Source organism: Rhizophagus irregularis, chromosome 19 (assembly GCF_026210795.1).
Source record: "Rhizophagus irregularis chromosome 19, complete sequence".
NCBI lineage: Eukaryota > Fungi > Glomeromycota > Glomeromycetes > Glomerales > Glomeraceae > Rhizophagus > Rhizophagus irregularis.
In genome coordinates, this window is record NC_089447.1 from 2,687,621 (window position 1) to 2,707,268 (window position 19,648).

Sequence of the window (19,648 nt, forward strand, 5' to 3'; positions counted from 1 at the left end):
TTAATTTTTTATTATTTATTATATTTAAATTTTCTTTATCTATTATCTATTGTATTGATATTAAAAAATTTAAAACATTTTTTTTTTAAAATTACTAATTATTGTATTCTTATTTTTTTTTGTAAATTACTTTATTTGTTACAATTTTTACAATTTCAATTTTATTTCTCCTAATAATGAAAGTATAAATAAAAGATTAATAATTATATTAATAATTTATTTACTAAAATGGTGAAATTTTGATTTGTAAACATTTATAAATTTTGTCAACAATTTCTTTTTTTGGGGCTTAAAATGATGAATAATTGATGATTTTGATTATTTTGAATTTTCCGATGAGAAAAAATGATAAAAATGATAAAAAATGTATGATAAATCAAAATTCCATCATTGGGAAAGATTGAATTCAAAATTTTTTTAAAAAAAAAAATTTAACCCGAATTCGTTAAAAATATTTCGTTAAAATAAAACTAAAAAGTTAATAAATTACCATTTACCAGTACATTTTATCATATTACATTATTGATTAATCAATCAAATAACCGTTTTTAATCAATCAAAAAAATTTCTCTTTATGTTAACAAAATAGGGAAATTTTCCATCCTTATGTAATTATGTAATACGGTTAATCGTTTAGGCTAAATAAATTGGATAAATTTTATGCTTTGTAACAAGTTATACAAGTTATACGTTATCAGAAAAACTTTAATAGACCGTGATTCTTAGTTCTAGAACTGTTCTCCAAACTTATTTCGGTTTCAACCATGGTAAAACGTTTTTCCCCATATCAAATTTTATACTTTTGGCGGAAAATTATTTATCAATCTCAGCAATCTTAATACTTTTTCGGGTTGTATTTGTATTAAATACAGAAGTTGATAAACTTATCGGTATTACATCTTTTTTTTTTTTTAAAGCTCGTGTATTAATTTTACTGTTTATACTAGCGAAATAAAAAAAATGGAGTATATAAACAAACGAAAATCGACCACATTTCCATATTTACAGATCAAAAAAACATCCCTATATTATCCCATATTGTTTTTTATTAAAAAAAAAAATCATTTATAATTCTTTCTTATACCTTAGAAGGTTTAAAACAACGAGCACTATATATAAATATAAGTTCAATATAAAAAGTTATTTGGTTAGGTTACTCGATTACTCCTTCAAAACATTATTTTTAATTTATTTTATTTATAAAAAAAAAATAAAAAGAAAACAAAAACAATAATTCAAACTGGAGTGGGAATATATTAAAGGAAATAAAGTAATTGATAATATGGATTATCGATATCTTGGTCATAGCGGGCTCAAAGTCTCGGTTCTTTCTGTGGGAGGATGGGTCACTTTCGGTCAACAAATTTCACCAGGTGAAATAAATGTTTTAATAAATATATATTATGTCAAATGATTGTTTGATGAATTGAATTCGATCTAAACTTTAAAAATTTTTTTTTATATGTATATACATTAAATTCAAACTGAATTATTATTTTTTTTTTTATATGTATATACTGAAATATGTATATTCATTAAATTTAACCTGTATTCCAACCAAATTTATCCATTTCTTTGTTCATTCAATGAAGAAATGACTCTTAAAATCATGCAGATTGCTTTTGATAATGGCATCAATTATTTCGATACCGCTGAAGTTTATGCAGGTGGAAAATCCGAAATTGATATGGGTAACGCAATTAAAAAATTACAATGGAAACGTTCGGATTTTGTGATTTCCACAAAAATTTTTTGGGGAGGTAAAGGGCCAAATGATAGAGGTTTATCAAGAAAACATATAATTGAAGGTTTGGATGCATCATTAAAAAGATTGGGATTAGAATATGTTGATTTGGTTTTCGCTCATAGACCTGATCCTGATACTGTAAGTATTATTATAAGTCTGATATTATAAGTCATTAAGTTACATATTAATGTATTAATTTATTGTAAATTAATTTCTAAAGCCAATGCATGAAATAGTTCGTGCTTTCAATTATGTAATTGACAAGGGAAAAGCTTTATATTGGGGAACTTCAGAATGGTCGGCTCAACAAATCATGGAAGCTCATGGTATAGCTCATAAACTGAATCTCATCCCTCCTTTGGTAATTTTTTTTTACTTCAAACTTGATATAAAAAAAATATATATATATATATAATATCTCGTAAATATCTCGTTTATTAATCTTTTTTTTATAAAAATATTTTTTAATAGGCTGAACAAGTAAGTTGGAACATTTAAATAAATAAATAAATAAATATATTTATTTATTTTAGCTTTATTATTCTATTTAGGTTCAATACAACATGTTTCATCGTGAACGGGTTGAATCGGAATATGAATATTTGTTTAATGAATTTAAAATGGGTGCCGCTACTTGGTCACCTCTTGCTAGTGGAGTATTGACAGGAAAGCATAATGAACGTATTGCAGAAGATTCTCGAATGGCATTAACAGATAATGCTGTTATGAGACGTTTAAGAGAAGGTTTATTAAGTGAAGAAGGAAGAACCAAAATTGAAAAAGTGAAGAAATTGAAGGTAAATATATAAGTGTATATATACTAAAAAAATTTGTTTCACATCCATATTAATGATTATTTGATATAGCCGATCGCTGATAAAATAGGTGCTACACCAGCCCAATTGGCACTTGCTTGGTAGATTATCAAATTTTAAATCTTAGATCAATTTGATAAAGAAAATGATCATGTGACTGATTAAATTTTCCTCTTTTTTTTTTTAAAAAAAAAAGGTGTATGAAACATCCAAAAGTCAATACAGTAATTACCGGTGCATCCAAACCTGAACAAATGGAAGAAAACCTTCGAGCTGTTGCATTGTTACCAAAGTTAACACCTGAATTCATGGTAGAAATTGATAAAATATTAGATAACCTACCACCACCTCAATTTAATTTCAGAGATTCATGATAAATAAATTCCTGTAAATAGAAATTACATATTTTGGAATTTGTACTACAAATGTGTTAAATTATTGAATCAAAATTACATACGTTATTTTTATTATTATATCATTATTATTTTTTTTTTTCCATATAATTACATTTTTATCAAATTAATTAATTTAAATAAAAAAAAAATTTATAATTTTTCAAAATTATAATTATAACATTATAACTGGATATAATAAATATGTAAATCAAATATGTGAAAAACAAAAGAGTAAGTCGAAGATCAAGTAAATAATTTAATAATAATGTCAAAAAAAAAAAAAATTTATTTTATTTTATTTTATTTATTTATTTATTTATTTTACGCCCTAAACCAATCTAAAAAAAAAAAAAGAAAAGAACTTTAGAAAAATATTTTTTTTTCTGACCAAAAAAAAAAATTAAAATTTAAAGTTACGATGAAAAAAAAAATAAAAAAAATAAAACTTAAAAAAAAAAATTAGCCTGAAATAACCCGTACTAAAATAAATATTTCTTTCACCCAATATTCGCATACATACATACACATACTGTATAAATACCGCATAAATACTTTATATATATATATCGTATGTATATATATATATATCGATATATATATATATATTTTTCGAATATATACAGTTATTACAGTATAATATTATATATCATATATCAAGATAATAAATATATTTATATCAAGATAAAAAAAAAAAAAAAATATTTTTTATACAAATAAATAATACAAATAAATAAAGTAATAATAATAATAATAATAAATAATAATAATAATATAATAATAGCGTGATTTAAATCCGATTTTCTTAAAAAAGGAAAAATCAAAGAGATTTTTTTTATATTTTATGTATAATTGATTATTTTGCCTCCTCTTTTTTTTTTGGGAGGGACAAATAAAAAAAAATTTTTTTTTTTTTTTTTTTTTTTGACAACAGATAAAAGATAAATAATAATGTATAAATAAAATTTTTTTTTTTTACCTAATTGTTTATTTAAAATAATTTATATTTATAAGGTATAAATCAAAAAAAAATTTTTTTTTGAGTTTCAAAAAAAAAACTTTTTTTTTTTTCAATTTATTACCAAAAAAAGATTTTCCATTTGTCACGAAAAAAAAAAAAAACAATTATGTTATTATAGTTAAAAATTATTGATTTGATTGATTGATTATAACAGATAATGTTTTTTATATATGTATATATATATATGTATATAATGTTTTATATTTTATTTTAATAAATACGTCTTTTTTCCTCAATATTAGAAATCATTGTGTCTTTATATAGAAATATATGTTATTATATTTCATCTAATACTATCTTTATAAAAAAAAAAAAAAGAACAGGTTAAAAATCAAGTTAAGATATGGAAAATATTCATCGGAATATTCATCAGGATAAAAAAACATACATTTGCTTTTGTATGCAATTATTTTTTTTTTTTTGTGCCGTACATGCCGCACATAATTTTACAAATAAATTATAAAATTAGAAAAATTAAAAAAAAAAAAAAATGTTGCAAAACTAAAAAAACTAAAAAAATATGCAAAATGTGCAGTAAATGCTAATTTGTTGATAACAAGTATTAAAATCAATCTTTTGAAAAATTTTCACGAGCTAATTTTTTTATACTATTTACTAATTTTAGAATAACGGCATAAAGGCGGATATCAATAACATCAATAATAATGAAATGGCGTTCATTTGGTCTAATCAATCTCGGTTTAGGATTATCAAAAAGTACAAAGGCATCACACAGTACGATAATAACAAATTGCTGTGCCACTTTTTTAAAAAAAAAAAAAATTACAAGTTTTTGTTAGTTAAAATTGTAAATAAATGAGAACAGACCATCTTATCATCAATTTACAAAAGAAGTTAATACATGGTAATATGACATCTTGTATTTTTGTTTGTACTCAGGGAAAAAAAATGATATTCTTTTTTTTTTTTCTCAAAAAAAAGCTTCCTTAATTTTTTTAAATTTTTTTATTATTTTTACAATTTTTTTATAATTTTTTTTTTTTGTTGAATAACTTGTGAAGAAAAAAGTTCATGCATATTATTAATAAAGCTAACTTGAAGAAAAAAAAATTTCGAAAGAAAAATACAATTGAGGAAAAAATAAATGAGAATGATTTTTTTGGTTTTTTTTACGAATTGTTGTACAATTTTAATACAGTTTGATAAATTTTAATATGACCCCATCCATCCCACCAATTTTTGTTATTTTTATCCTTTATAACATCATAAAGGATAAAAATGAATTATTTGATTATTTATATTATATCAGTGTAAAATATATTATAAAAAATGTAAATTTTTTGTGTCAAGAAATAAATGACTTTGCATATTTGTTATTATAAATCTTGTGAGTTTTGAAAATCGGTCAAACATTTATAATTAAACTAACAAACTTCTCCTGATGCTGAACCTCTTGGTTCTGTCCCGATTGAATCATTGTTACTTGTCCTATTATTACTATTATTATTATTATTATCAGATTCTAATAATAATCCATGATCATTTCCAATAGGTAAAGATGATAAAGTAGCAGGAAATCTAGAATCATACCTCCTAGGTATTGGTGATATTATACGAGAAAGATGATGGTCATCTGAATCATATTGATGAGGAATTTCTGAATAAAAATCGTCAGTGAATGATGATCTTCGTTCCGTTCTCTGAACGGGAGGTGGATCAACAGCTGACCAATTAACTCCCCTACGAGTATGCCATGCTGAAAGTCTTTGCATGGGAGGAAATGGTACACTATGTTCATATAATAAATTTGAATCAGGGATTTGATGATGACGTGATGAGGGCATATCAATTCCACGTTGAATTAAATCATCCCTTCTTCGATCTACATTTGTATTTTGTGAAGTCATTCTTGATGATCTTCCAGAAGAATGTCCTGTTGATGATCTATGATGTCTAGATGAAGACCTCATACTTCTCATTTCTTGTTGTTGAGAAATTTGTCTTAATAAATTTACTCTCCTTATAACATTATCTAACGCAACATTTGGAGAACTTGAAGAACTTGAAGAACGATGATGATGATGTGAGTTATTACTATTATTGTCATTATTATTATTATTATTAATATTATTATTAATATTATTATTATTATTACTACTACTATTATTATTACTACTACTACTATTACTACTATTAGTATTATTATTATTATCATCATTATTCCTTTGAATGTCACCAAAATTATAATTATTATTATCTAATGAAGAAACGATATCATCAAAAGATAAATCAAGCATTTCATCATGAGAATCATCTGATCTTTCTTCCCTAAAATTCCTAGAATTATCAAAATTACTTTCACGTCTTGCTTGTGCAGCAGCTTGCATTTGTTGTAATTGTTGTATCTGTGTACGATGATTAAGACTTAAATGGTGAGCAGAATTTAATCCACGCCTTGAGGCCAAATTTGTTGAAATATGTTGTTGTTCTCTTGTACGATGAAGTTGATGAAGTTGATGAAGTCTATGTATATGTTGTTGAACTAAGGTATAAGGTAATGAAGATGACCTTCTTGACCTTTGACTTCTTTGTGTTGATTCTGTTTGAGATTCTGGTATATCTACAAAATATATGAAAAAAAAAGGTTAAGATTTAAAAAAAAAACGAAAAATCAAATTTCTGTTAAAAGTTAACGATGAAATAGGACGCGACCATTACCAAAAACGCTTGTTCTAGCATTTTGAAAAGTTTCGTCAAAGCTCTCTTCGGCTTGAGGTGTATACGGCGGTGACGTCGGTTGTTTTGACGGAAGCTGTCTCTTTGATATAGATGGCGAAACGTACATAGGAAGACCCATAATTACCTCTTTTTTTTGTTAAGAAAAAAAAATGGATTTGTTTACAAGTATTTTTGTTTTCAAAAAAAAAATTGTCCGTGAAGAGAAAAAAAAATTATTCGTGAAGAAAAAAAAATTTTTTTATAAAAAAAAAATGAGGAGTTATATGATGATAAAATCTGATGCAAAAAAAAAAAAAAAAAATTTTTCTGTGCTTTTTATTGGAACCAAACGGAACGTTTGATCCTTTATATAAGCAGAAAAAAAAAACTGAAAAAAAATTTTTTTTTCTTTATTTGCAACACGGAATCCTCTGGGAAAAAAAAAATCTAATAGTGCAGATAAAAAAAAAAAAAAAAAAAATATTTAAAAAAAAAAAAATAATAATAATAATAAAAATAAAAATAAAAATAAAAAGAAAAAAAAAAAAAAAATATTTTAATTTATTTTATTTATACTTTGTATTATAATTTATATGAATGATATAAATGGATAATAGTCATGAGATTAAAATATATATTATACCAAAAGATAATAGGATACCAAACACAATTTGGGAAATGGATGCTTTTTTTTTCTCCACTTTTTTTTTTTACTTTTCTACTAAGGAGATGATCACCCCGTTTATTTGTTTGTTGAAGAACAAGAAAAAAAGGGGACCCTACTGTAAAAAAAGGAGAACGGAGGGAAACGGTTACAAAAGAAATTATGAATAATTTGTACGGCAAAAAGTATACATAAAGGATTAGACCGAAAAATTTTAAAAAAAAAAGTGCAAAAATTAAAAATTTATCAAATATATCAATTAATTGATAAAAAAGACCACATGTTAATATAGATCAGATGCAATAAACTAATAAAAAGATGATTAAGCATTACTTTTTTTCGATTGAACAATACCGCCAAAAAAATCTTTACTATTTTTTCCATATTCGGACAAATTTCTTTTTTATTTGGTCAAAAATATAAACGTGTAAAAGGGAAATGAAACACAAGAAAACTAGCCGAATCGTACGCCATTAACGTCTAATCAATAAATTATTCCATGATATTCGTTATATAAATAACTATTGTAGTAATGAATTAAATAAAATAAAGAATGTACATATTTGATAATCCGTTATGTCATTATTAGCCAGAATGGACATTTGGTGGTGTTTTTTTTTTAATAATAATGAAAGAAATATAAATAAATAAATAAAAGTAAATAATAAATAAATTAAAAATAAAATGGGTATTAGAATGAACCCTTGTAAAGTGCAAATGTATAATTGTGTAACGAAACAATATCGCGTGATACCTTTTTCGGTGCCAAGCCTGAGATTTTATGCTATATTTGCCATTATGAAAATTTTTTTTTTTTTTTATTTATTTCGCGCACTTTCATATAAATAATTGTCGAGCATATAACAGATAGATATCTTGATACATGAATAAAAATAGGGGGGATTAATCATTTTGATTTGTTGAATATAATCTTAATTCAAGGTGTGGTGGCGTTCAGAGATCCATGATTTTTCCATTTTTCTTTTCTTTTTAAGAAAAAAAAAATTTTGAATTGCAGTTTTATAGTTTTATACTGTACTGTATGTGGAAGATCCAATAATAGCTTCGATCAAATGTTATATAAATATCGATTTTAAGGATTTTAAGTTTTTTTTTTTTTCATATTTATATTTTTTTTATTTAATAAAATTTCATATCATTCGCTCAATCATTAATCTAATTATTCCTCACATGTTATTTATTATATACAGTATAAATTTTAATCAGATAAACTTTAATATGTTATCAGTCATGTATTTTACATTGTTTTAAATGTTTGTATTTATTATTTTTTTAATCAAAAAAAAGAAAAAAAAATTTTTTTTTTTTTTTTTTTGTTACCTTGTTAATATTGTTACATTTTTTTTTCTTATCAATTTTTATTTTTCTTATTTGAGAATTCTGATTTGACATATTTAATGTAATGTTTATTTTTATTTTTATTTTTATTTTTATTTTTATTTTTATTTTTTTTTACCGGATTCTTCTTAAAAGAGACGATCCCTTTGGGTTTTTTTTTTAAGTTGAAAATTTTTTTTTTAACAATAAAGTCGGATCTTTGAAAAAAAATGTCTAGTAACTTTGTTTAAATTTGTTTCGTTTCGATTGGTAAATTTGAAGAAAAAAAAATTTTTTTTTTAAATTTTCCGAATAAGGAAAGATTAAAAAACAAAGTAAATAATTTTTTTATGCACCTTTGTTAGTTTACAATTTTTTTTTTTTGCTTTTGTTTAAAGTTTCAGGAACCTCGTTTAGAAGTTTCCGGGTTCAATTTGCATGACCCAAAAGGAATATTTTCTTTATAAGCAACTATGTCGCTAAACAATTAAATTCAAAAATCTCTTTTTTACCTGAGTTAACTTTTTCGGATAAACAATCCGAATAAAATTTATTTATGAAAGTTTGCTTTTAAAAAAAAAAAATTTTGAAACAAACCGGGGAATTTTCTACGACCCGGTTAAAAATTTTCCGATGATCCTGTATATTTGACCATTTTTTAATTGGTTGAATTGTGTAAAATAGATCATGCGTCTAATAAGTTTAATTTGTTGATTTTATTATTCATAATATTTGTGATAAGTAACACAATATTCTTATTTCGATTATATTTATTTTTTTTTTTTTTTTTCCTTACAACTTCTCTCTTTTTTGTTATTGATTTTGTTGGCAAATTCACTTTGTACTTTTTTTTTTTTTATGTTAATGGCGACATATATTTTAGGACCAATAAATTTTTTGGTATGAAACTTTTAATAAATTATATTGTATCAAAAGTATAATATAAAGAAAAGCGGCAAAATGTTTCCGATTTTATTTATTGAAATCGTAAATAATAATAACAATAATGAATAATAATAATAATAGCGTCGCGTATCAGTAGAATATCCAAGTTACACATGGGCTGTTGGTATTGGGATAATTGGTAAGATGAAAGAAAAAGAAAAATGGAAATTTTTTTTCATTTTTATTTTATTTTTTTTTTTAATATTTTTTTTTAAATAGTTTAATGTTTTTTTTTATTTTTTATCTTATTTTCCTTTTAAAGTAATTTGGCTAAGCCTTTTTTTTTTTTTCTTCCTTTCAAATAGGACCAATTGGAGCTGTAGTTATACCACCTATTCGTAGAAAATATTTTGGTTATATTCCTTCTGAACCTATACCAACTACTTATCCTAGTAAATTATTATTATTATTTTTTTTTTTGTTTTGTATTGTATTATTTATTATTTGGTGTTCTATTGATTTATTGATTTGATTATTGCATGCATGATTCAAGTTTATTTTATGCATATAATAAAATAAAAAAAAAAAATATTTTTTTTTCTTTTTTTTTTATTATTTTTGTTTCATTTTACAATCATTAAAATTATTTTAAAATTATGAAATGATTATTAATACATTATGTATTGTATTTATTTCTTTTTATTACTTTGTTTTTAGTGCCAAAACGTCCACGAAATGTGCCATCAGGATTTGAAGATCCCGAGTAATTTTTTTTTTTTAAAAAAAAAAAAGAAATATTAAAATGATTTTGTTCTTAACTTTTTAAGGAAGAAATAACAAAGATCAAAAAAAATTTTTTTTTTTTTCTTTCTTTTCTTATTTTTATAATAAAATACTATTTTAAGGAATTCTTTTCTTTTTTTATATTTAATTTATTTAATTATTTAATTGAAATCTTAAGATTATAGTTTTTAAAAACGTACTGTACTCTCCTTACTTGGAAAAAAAATCTAGGAAATAGGATGATTATTATTATCTAATAATTTCTTCGTTTTTGTTCTTACCTAGTAATTGGTAATCTTATAATCCAATTTGTTACAAAAATTTTTGATGGCTTGATCCCCAATAAAATATATTCAATTACATTTATTATTACTAATGGAATTTCAATAAATTTATTAGTTGATAGATAGGAGGAACCCCTGGTAAAATCCAATCAATTTGTTGAATATGTGATTCTAGAAATTGGAATAAATTCGAGTATCATCAGGGGGGTGAAATTTACAAAATAGGATTTGTCTAGATATATTTGATATATAATTTTTAATTGAAATAGGATTAATCTGAAAGGTGATCATAATGTATTAAATTTAATTGATTGTTATAATTGTTATTATTATAACATATCAATTCTAAAAAAATATTCATTATAAAATGATAGATAATATAGTAATATTATTATAATACCATTTATGATTCATTTTAATTGATGATGAGAAAAATTAAAAAAAAATGGATTTACTGATTCAATTAATGAAAATTTTTGATAAACTTACTTCTAGAAATGACGACTTTAATCAAGATCTTTTAATTTTTGATAAACCTTTTTCTGAAAATGATTACTTATTCAATTATGATTTAACCTATTTTACGGGATAAAACAGAGATGTTTTTAGAACTATAGATCGAAATTATGATGTTATATATATATATATATATATATATAATAGTATATTTTTTTTAGTACCCGATTCACATGAATTAGTGTAGATTAAATAAATTATTATATAACTTATATATATATTTATAAATCATTTTATTCATCATCATCATCAAGTATCACAATAACCTTCTTCATTTAATTGAATCGTTTGGATCGCTTCTTTTTTCAATTTTTTTTATTTTTATTTTTATTTTTATTTTTTTTTTCGTAATATTATAATTTTCGCCTATAAAAATTAATGAACCCTTATATTTAATAATTTTTATGAAAAATATAAATATATATTCCTATGTTAGAATCGTAAAAGTTTATAAAAACACGATACAAGATACGAATTAATCAATAATTTCACATGGTCAAATATTTGTCTCTTTATTCCCACAAACAAATGATATGTTTAGTTAGTTTAAGTCATATTAGGTTATATTATAATGGAATTAGGTTTTTAAGATTTGAGAATTTGTCACATTGTACCATTCAGAAAATGAAAATATTTTGTAGCTCATTATGTATACTATACAAATAATAATCACTGTAATTGTACAATTTATTATGTACGAATAAACCATTTAAATCACTAAATTTACTAAATTCGAACTTTGTTGTTGACTTAATTTTATAATATAAAAATTTACAATATAAACTACATTGTAATATGCACAAAGATCAGGTTTAATATAGATTTTACAGACTGCTTCGATATTATTTATGCATATTTCATTTCACTTTCATCAAAACCAATAGTAGGAAATTTTTTTGCAAAATTTATTACTTCATCCTTTAAATCTTTAATAAGTGGTTCACTGGAACCATGATCACCCAAATGCTCTTTAAAATCTAGGAGTTTGGTCCCTACAAATACAAAAATTATTAAATATTTTTTTATATTACTTTAATTATTAAAAGTTATGTATATATATTAATTGTTTTTACCCGTAACTTTCTTTTTTATATCAACAGTTAATTTGACACCACGATCAATGAATTCTGCAATTTTTTCAAAATCAGATTCATTAAGACCACGTGTTGTCATGGCTGGTGTACCAACACGTAATCCTCCTGGTATAAAGGCACTCTTATCACCAGGAACTGTATTCTTATTAGCCGCAATATTTGCCAATTCAAGGACTCGTTCCACACGCGCGCCATCGATATTCTAAAAAAAGATTGAAGTGATTAAAATTCGCGTAATGTCAACATTTCATTGAACTTGTTCATATTCAAACTCACTTTTGACTTTAAATCCACTAACAACAGATGTGTATCTGTACCACCCGAAACTAAATTATATCCCATTTTCTTAAATGCTTCGGCGAATGAAAGACTATTCTTTAATACTTGCTGTTGGTATTCTTTGAAAATTGGAGATTTAGCTTGCTTGAGTGCTACGGCGAGTGCAGTGATAGTGTGATTATGTGGCCCACCCTGATGTCCGGGAAATACAGATTGGTTGATAGGATTTTCAAGATCATACAAGATTTCTTTTTGATCATTATAGATAGGGAGGATTTACTTTACAAGTTAAAACAAACAAAAAAATTAACGATGCCTGATAATCTAAAAGAAGTTAATCGAATAATTATTCACATAATCACCTTTTCCTTTCTTATCAACCTTACGTACACCTTTCCTGTAAAATATTAATGCTCCACGTGGACCTCTAAGAGACTTATGCGTTGTAGTTGTGACGATATCGGCGAATTCAAATGGCGAAGGAAGAACCCCAGCAGAAATTAAACCTAAAGAATAAAAATGAAAATTCTTAGACATTTGTGTACCAAACCATAAAATTTCAATTGCAAAACATACCGCTAATATGAGCTATATCTGCAATTAAATATGCATTCACTTTTTCTGTAATTTGCTTCATTCGTGCATAATCATAATTTCTTGGGTATGCGCTAGCACCAGCAATAATAACCTTTGGTCGATATAATACCGCCGAAGCTTCGAGGGCATCATAATCTATTATCCCCGTTTTTTCATTTAACCGATATGGTAAAGTCTCAAAGTAGGATGAAACTGCTGAAATTTTCTTAGTATCTGTTTGATATCCATGTGATAAGCTAATTAAATAAATTTTTAAGTAAAAAAAATTTTATAAATGTTTGAAATTACTACAATGATTAATTGAAAAATATTTACTGTCCACCATGTGGTAAATCCAATCCCATCAACCGTTCATGAGGCTTTAATATAGCATTGTACACATATAAATTGGCCGGTGATCCTACATAATATAAAAAAGAAATATTGAGATATCATATTTGAAATAATTTATGAATTATTAAAACTACCTGATAGAGGCTGAACATTTACACCCCATTCAGAATCTTTCAAATTAAAAGCTTCTAAAGCTCGCTTCTGACACAGAATTTCTGCCTGATCAATGAATTCATTTCCACCATAATATCTAAAAAAAAGCCAATTATAAAAAAAAAATGATAACAATTTTTTTAGAATCAAATTTCATACCTTGCACCCGGATATCCTTCCGAATACTTATTTTGCATAATAGAGCCTAAAGCTTCTATAACCGCGCGTGACGTGAAATTCTTGATAATTAATTTATAAATATTAACATGAATAGTAAGTAATAAGAGTGAATACAATTAGGTAAATTAAATTCACCTCTGATGGAATAAGTACTATACTCTCGCGTTGTCGCTTTTTTTCTTTTTCTATGATGTCGAAAACTTCTGGGTCAATTTCCGACAAATGTTTATTCAAATACTAATAATAATAAAGCAAATAGATAAGCTTTTATGACTATAAAAAAAATTTTTTTTAAAAAAAATATTATTTTTTCAATACCTCCTTTTGAGCTGCGCTAGAAGCATAGCCTCTCTTAAAGTTCACAAAGAAAAAGTTTTAAAAATTTAATTGAAAAAAGGGGTCATAAAATGATAAAATACATACAGATAAAAGACTTGATAAACCATGGTTAGTTTTTAGAGATTGTTGAAGCGTAGGTCTACGTAACAGTCTTTTTAACATTGCGAAAATATGAAATAGCAAAAAATTTCAATCACGGGCATTGATATAAATATTTCAGATCTTTTACGTAACACAGATTTGAACGCGTTTCGCATAGATTATCATAGAAGCAAGAAGAATGAATTCATGGAAAGTGTTATCTAATCGTTAAGAAATAGGGGAAACTGCAAAAGAATGGATTATATCAGGTGATAATTCAGTTAGACTGAATATAATTTCATTTCAAAAAAGATTCTTAAGCTACTCGAAATAAAAATTAACGACGTTTATTCCACAAATCATTTGATCAGAATCAAGAATCAGGTTGGACTTATAAAGAGCACACTATTGGGCTAGCCGCCAATACAGTAATTTTTTTTATTATTTATTATAAATATATATTAAATATATAATTTATTTTTATTATAATTCATCTTTTACCCATTTAATTTTTTGGCTTTCATAATTTGAGTAACAACGAAATTCATTTGCCAATCCACTTTTATGTCTTGGAAAGTAAGTTGTCATCTTTGCTTTGACTAGTCTATAAATAAGGTCACGCAATACAGCACCTAAAAAAAAATAATTATTATTATTTCTTTTTTTTTTTTGAGAGTATATAATAATAAATGATAGATAAATTGATAATTTACCTGTGCAAATTAAAATTTTACAATTCTCTTTCTTTCCAAGCCATCTAACTGTTATCATAGTTTTAGTACAACAATCTTCACTTAAAAATGGAGGATCAACTAATATGAAATCAAAAGAATTTTTTAATTCCAAAGAATTTTGAAATTTAGTCGGATCCTTATAATCATATTCATAAAAATCATTTCCGTATATATTAAATCTTGTATCATATTCAAAGAGACAAATTGTTTGTTTTGGAAGTGGGTTTACTGACTATTTTAATAAATTTCAAATAATATTGTTAATATAATGAAAAGTATAATTAATTCCTTTATAAATTTATTTAAAAATAATGTGAAAAATACTTTTAATTTTACAAATGCTGTTGGTGTACTAATACATGCTATCCGACTATCTGGACTTGTATTAGCTAAAGCTTCTTGAGCTAATGTATTCGATGTTTCTTCATCATACTAATTAAACAGAAAATAATATTTGGTCATTTTAAGAATTATAATAAAATCAACAAAAATTGACTTTTTTAAAATTAAGGAAACTTAACCCAAAATTGACTCAACTTATTAACCAAGTTAAGAACAAAAAAAAAATTATTAATTTAAATCTTCTCATTTATATAATAACCATATCCATAAAATGACATAATCATACCTGCCAATCTTCTTTAAACAATTCCATATTAACTTCATTTTCCTCATTTTGCTCCTCATTCCCTTTATTTTGTGAATTTGTTCCTAAATAATTTTGTATAGATGATAAAGATTTTTGTCTTAATTGTTCAAATTTTATTTGATGTTGTTCTTGTTCTGAAAGAAATTCATTTAATGCCGATAATGCATGTTCAGATAAACTAAATAAACATATTATATATATTATTTAATTTTAAAATTTTAGTAATAATAAAAAATATATACTCATAAATGAAATATAAATAAATACTTTGGAATGTCATCATCCAAGTTTTCGGATTTTTCATCTGTCATGGTTAAGATTAATTAATAAGAGAGTTTCATGGATTGATGGTAAATTTAATAAAAAAATTTTATAAAAAATTAAGTATCACACTTCGCAGATCATTGAGTTACGTCATTACCAAAATTGGTTCTTTTTTTATTTAAATAGTTTTTCATCTAAATCTAAAAAATTTTCTTCATATTAAAATAAAAATACAATAATAGGATTTTAAGTAAATAAATTAATATCTCATATTATCTTCCAAGTTTTACATTATCAATATCTTGTTGAATTCTTCTATATTCTGATTGACTATTCTCCAAAGTATTTTCTAAAGTTCTTACATGGTTTTTCAAAGATTGAATGTTATCTTGTAATTCACGTACTGAAAGACGTTCTTTTCGAATACATTCTTCTAAATTTCTATTTAACTGTTCTTTTTCATTTAATTCTGCTAGTTGCTTTTGTTTAAATTCATAAAGTTGTCTATATTCTGATGTTTTCCCTCCGCTAGATGAGATTTGTAAAGCATTTGTATAAGAAGATAATGCAGCGTCTTCTGCTTTCTTTATCCTTTCATTTAATTCGGCTAATTCTTTTTCTAATTTTTCTTCTTCCAATTTTCCTAATGAGAAGTTAAATTTTATTAAATTTAATATTTTTTATATAAATAAATTTTAAATTTTCACCTACCACCTGAATTAGAAGATTGTCCATAAGTTGAACTATTAACACTATCATTTGTCTTTGACTTCCATGAAGGATCAAGAGCTTCATTATAGTTGTAATTCAATTTTCCTCTTACTAATGATGTTTTTAAAGCACTAGGTAAACTATCAGGTATACGTTTTCCTTTACTTCGCTGATTTAATATATGAAGGAAGACAAGACACTGATCTTTTCCGAGTTGTTGTTCAAAGTTAACATCGACAAGACCCCTAAATATTCATAATAAAATTATTTTTAACGATTGTATACAACTTAAGAAAACCTAATATAACAAATAAATTCAAAACCATGCTGCTATACACTCTTCTCTCGGTATTCCAAGTCGTTGATAAAGCTCATCAAAGTTTGCAACTAAAGTAAAATATAAGTAATAGTTAAAAAAAAATAATTTTTTAGTTAAATCAAAGAAAAGTGGGAGGAAAAAAAACCATAACTTACATCGGACATAACCATGAGCTCCGACATGTTTAGTATATTCATTTTCATAATTAAATTTATCTGCTGGAGGCATATACCAATCAAAATCATCGGATAAAGGTGCTGTTGGGAAGCTACCATAACTACTCGACTAATATTAAGAATACTAAAAATTTTCTAGCCGATCTTTTATATAAGGTTTATAATAATATTAATTTATAATTGATATACCTGATGATGTAGTGAAGGAGGTGGAAGTGGAGGTTGTATCTGTGATTGTGAATATGAAGGCATCATGTTAGGAAGTGGACTGCTTGACTGAGGGATTGGACTAATGGATAATGGAACTGGGCTGATCGATTGCGGAATAGGACTAATTGTACGAGGGTATACTCCGGAATTAATTCCTAATGTTGAACCTCCATGAAATCCACCACCGCTTCCTCCAAAGAGATATGCCTTACTGGGGGGGATTAAATGAGGAGGTAATGTTGGTGGGACATCCGAATATACCCGAGCCAATAAATCATTAACCAATCTAGATGTGACTGAAAATTCATCAAAGTCAAGTTGACCATCCTTATCAATATCACAAAGATCCCTTTATTTATTAGAAAAAAGTATTAGTTGAAATATATATATAGTTTTTTTTAAAAATAAATAAAACCTACCATATCCTTTCAAGCCATTGCATAGGTAAAGTCGAGTTCATGAGCCAATTTCTAGCTTGGTTACCTAGATTGATAATATAATTAAAGCTTTATTTTGTCAGATAAATTATAAAGCTGTATATTTAACTTACCAGAAATAAAACCATTTGTGGGCCCTAGGGCAGAAAAAACCTTAAAATATTGTTGTTTCTCAACGTCACTGATGCCACTCATCTTTTTTAATATATAAACTTTAAAAGGCTATTATTGGTAATGAGATGAAAACGAGTAAAGTGTTCAAAGAAAACTATCGAAATTTTTTAAAATCTGATACAAACACGTTACATTTTCAATAGGATTTTCAAGTTCGGACTTTTCACTAACATCGGAGTGAATGCAGGTATTTATGAAAAAATTTATTTTTAAACTGTTACATTCTAGAAACATATCAATTAAAACAAGACCAGAAGAACATATTTTTTTGTTTTTTTTTTTGTTTAAATTTATGACTTTAAAATCCTTTTGTAAGCTATTCGAATATTATTTATATAAAAAAAGTAAAATAAATAATATAAAATGAAATAAAATAAATAAATTAATATAAGTAGTTTTGACATAATATTTATAAATCCACAGCAATTCCTCTTGGGGGTTTCTCTGGTTCAACAGTGGTATTATCAAGAGCTTTTACTTTATTATACATATCTTTCCTTTTGAGTTCTCCATTGTAATTAGAGATGACTGATGCGAAATAGAACTGTGTAAAAAAAACGCGTAAATTTTTTTGCTTTTTTTAAAATATATACAAAATATATACATATATATATATATATAAATTACCATAAGTAAGAAACCGGCAACTGTATACACAACAGCAAATCCAATATAAAACTTTACAGCTTGCTGACATAATTCTCGTTGTTCATTCGTTGTACCATTGTCTTGTCGTTTATCGAATGGTCTTGACCAATTTTCAAGGGGGCTCCAATACTTTCCTTCATGTGCTTGTTCACTAAATTTTTTGAGACACATATCCACAAGTTTATCTTTGTTTTTGGCAGTAATAATTGAAACTGCTGTTCCAAATACCAAATAAACCAATGCGCTAACACTAACAACCACTGAGAATAATTTAACCAATTTTTGATTTTGCTACATAAAACGGAAAAAAGGGAACGTAAAATGAATCATCTTTTTTTTACTTAAAATTGTAGAAAGGAATATCACAAAATTGTCATTTACCATAATACCACCAACAAGTCCTCCCACAGCCATTACTCCTCTAACGATATTCCAAATACCGTGAACATATCCAAGTCCTTTTGAAAAAATCGTAGCCGCTAAATGCAGAATAATTTAAGAGAATTGTCCACGTCACGTGATCAAGATAAAGTAAGCGGTACTTACAATCAATGAAATGAAAAGCGATCCATACTCCGACCATACTTTGAACCTAAATTGAATTTTCGTGAATACGAGATTGAAAGGAATATATATATATATATATTTTTTTAAAGATATAAAAAAACAATTTGTATATTTAATCGAAAAACTTACTAGGACAATAAGAGAAATAAGAATTGTCCCAATACGATTGTTAATACTAAAAATCAAAATTTTCTTCTTTAATAGAAAAAAGTTTACGAACTAAATTCATTCATAAATCAATACTGAAAAATTACCAACAACAACATCTTTGGACCATATTTAACAATGTTTTTTACTATTTTTTTTTTTTTTAAAGAAAAGCACTTCTCTAAATAAAATAAATAAAATCAAATTAGATAAAGTTACTTTTAAAGGAACGAAAGAATTCCAAAATTTGAAAAAATGATAAGAAAAATTAATGTAGTATAATTTATTAACCGTATGTTAACTGACGCGTGGCTGAGCATTTGCTTAGCCAGCTTTTTAGTTTATCAGTTAATAGTAATTAATCAAGTTTTTTCTTGCAAGACGTTCATCGATTGATTAAAGAAACAAATTCGAAGCTAAGCCTCAAATAAA

At 24.9% G+C, this 19,648-nt stretch overlaps 7 protein-coding genes across 8 annotated transcripts; 2 read left to right on the forward strand and 5 right to left on the reverse strand.

Moving 5' to 3' along the window:
- Nucleotides 1-1,282: 1,282 nt before the first annotated feature.
- Nucleotides 1,283-2,936, forward strand: OCT59_011125 (uncharacterized protein; the record flags this gene model as incomplete). Its single annotated transcript, XM_025314423.2, has 7 exons — nt 1,283-1,373; nt 1,593-1,885; nt 1,968-2,108; nt 2,219-2,227; nt 2,299-2,544; nt 2,614-2,663; nt 2,759-2,936. The coding sequence occupies 7 exons, from the start codon at nt 1,283-1,285 to the stop codon at nt 2,934-2,936; spliced, it is 1,008 nt and encodes a 335-aa protein (XP_025185009.1).
- Nucleotides 2,937-4,982: 2,046 nt separating this feature from the next.
- OCT59_011126 (uncharacterized protein) lies at nt 4,983-6,793 on the reverse strand (the record flags this gene model as incomplete). The annotated part of the gene is made up of 2 exons (XM_025314424.2): nt 4,983-6,556; nt 6,655-6,793. 2 exons carry the CDS (start codon nt 6,791-6,793, stop codon nt 5,361-5,363), a joined length of 1,335 nt encoding a protein of 444 aa, XP_025185010.1. The 3' UTR covers nt 4,983-5,360.
- A 2,676-nt stretch (nt 6,794-9,469) lies between these two features.
- Nucleotides 9,470-10,685, forward strand: OCT59_011127 (uncharacterized protein). The gene is made up of 4 exons (XM_066136310.1): nt 9,470-9,556; nt 9,683-9,740; nt 9,907-9,993; nt 10,259-10,685. The coding sequence occupies exons 1-4, from the start codon at nt 9,515-9,517 to the stop codon at nt 10,306-10,308; spliced, it is 237 nt and encodes a 78-aa protein (XP_066000944.1). The 5' UTR covers nt 9,470-9,514; the 3' UTR covers nt 10,309-10,685.
- A 1,179-nt stretch (nt 10,686-11,864) lies between these two features.
- OCT59_011128 lies at nt 11,865-14,277 on the reverse strand (the record flags this gene model as incomplete). Of its 2 annotated transcripts, none has more annotated exons than XM_066136311.1 (11): nt 14,184-14,277; nt 14,079-14,111; nt 13,896-13,997; nt 13,740-13,819; nt 13,562-13,677; nt 13,410-13,494; nt 13,074-13,330; nt 12,860-13,003; nt 12,495-12,776; nt 12,198-12,420; nt 11,865-12,116 (listed from the first exon to the last, which is right to left on the reverse strand). In XM_066136311.1, the coding sequence occupies exons 1-9, from the start codon at nt 14,259-14,261 to the stop codon at nt 12,757-12,759; spliced, it is 915 nt and encodes a 304-aa protein (XP_066000945.1). In that variant the 5' UTR covers nt 14,262-14,277. The 2 variants fall into 2 exon arrangements, with proteins under 2 accessions (XP_066000945.1, XP_025185012.2); XM_025314425.2 differs by having other exon boundaries at nt 11,971-12,116; nt 12,495-12,745.
- Nucleotides 14,278-14,663: 386 nt separating this feature from the next.
- OCT59_011129 (uncharacterized protein) lies at nt 14,664-15,874 on the reverse strand (the record flags this gene model as incomplete). Its single annotated transcript, XM_025314427.2, has 6 exons — nt 14,664-14,812; nt 14,894-15,146; nt 15,239-15,346; nt 15,436-15,450; nt 15,543-15,741; nt 15,831-15,874. 6 exons carry the CDS (start codon nt 15,872-15,874, stop codon nt 14,664-14,666), a joined length of 768 nt encoding a protein of 255 aa, XP_025185014.1.
- A 225-nt stretch (nt 15,875-16,099) lies between these two features.
- OCT59_011130 (uncharacterized protein) lies at nt 16,100-17,875 on the reverse strand (the record flags this gene model as incomplete). Its single annotated transcript, XM_066136312.1, has 7 exons — nt 16,100-16,470; nt 16,542-16,783; nt 16,862-16,925; nt 17,013-17,142; nt 17,223-17,592; nt 17,663-17,726; nt 17,794-17,875. The coding sequence occupies 7 exons, from the start codon at nt 17,873-17,875 to the stop codon at nt 16,100-16,102; spliced, it is 1,323 nt and encodes a 440-aa protein (XP_066000946.1).
- Nucleotides 17,876-18,003: 128 nt separating this feature from the next.
- On the reverse strand, nt 18,004-19,458 carry OCT59_011131 (uncharacterized protein). The gene is made up of 6 exons (XM_066136313.1): nt 19,324-19,458; nt 19,199-19,244; nt 19,049-19,094; nt 18,884-18,981; nt 18,482-18,793; nt 18,004-18,398 (listed from the first exon to the last, which is right to left on the reverse strand). Exons 1-6 carry the CDS (start codon nt 19,344-19,346, stop codon nt 18,264-18,266), a joined length of 660 nt encoding a protein of 219 aa, XP_066000947.1. The 5' UTR covers nt 19,347-19,458; the 3' UTR covers nt 18,004-18,263.
- Between the last annotated feature and the right edge of the window lie 190 nt (nt 19,459-19,648).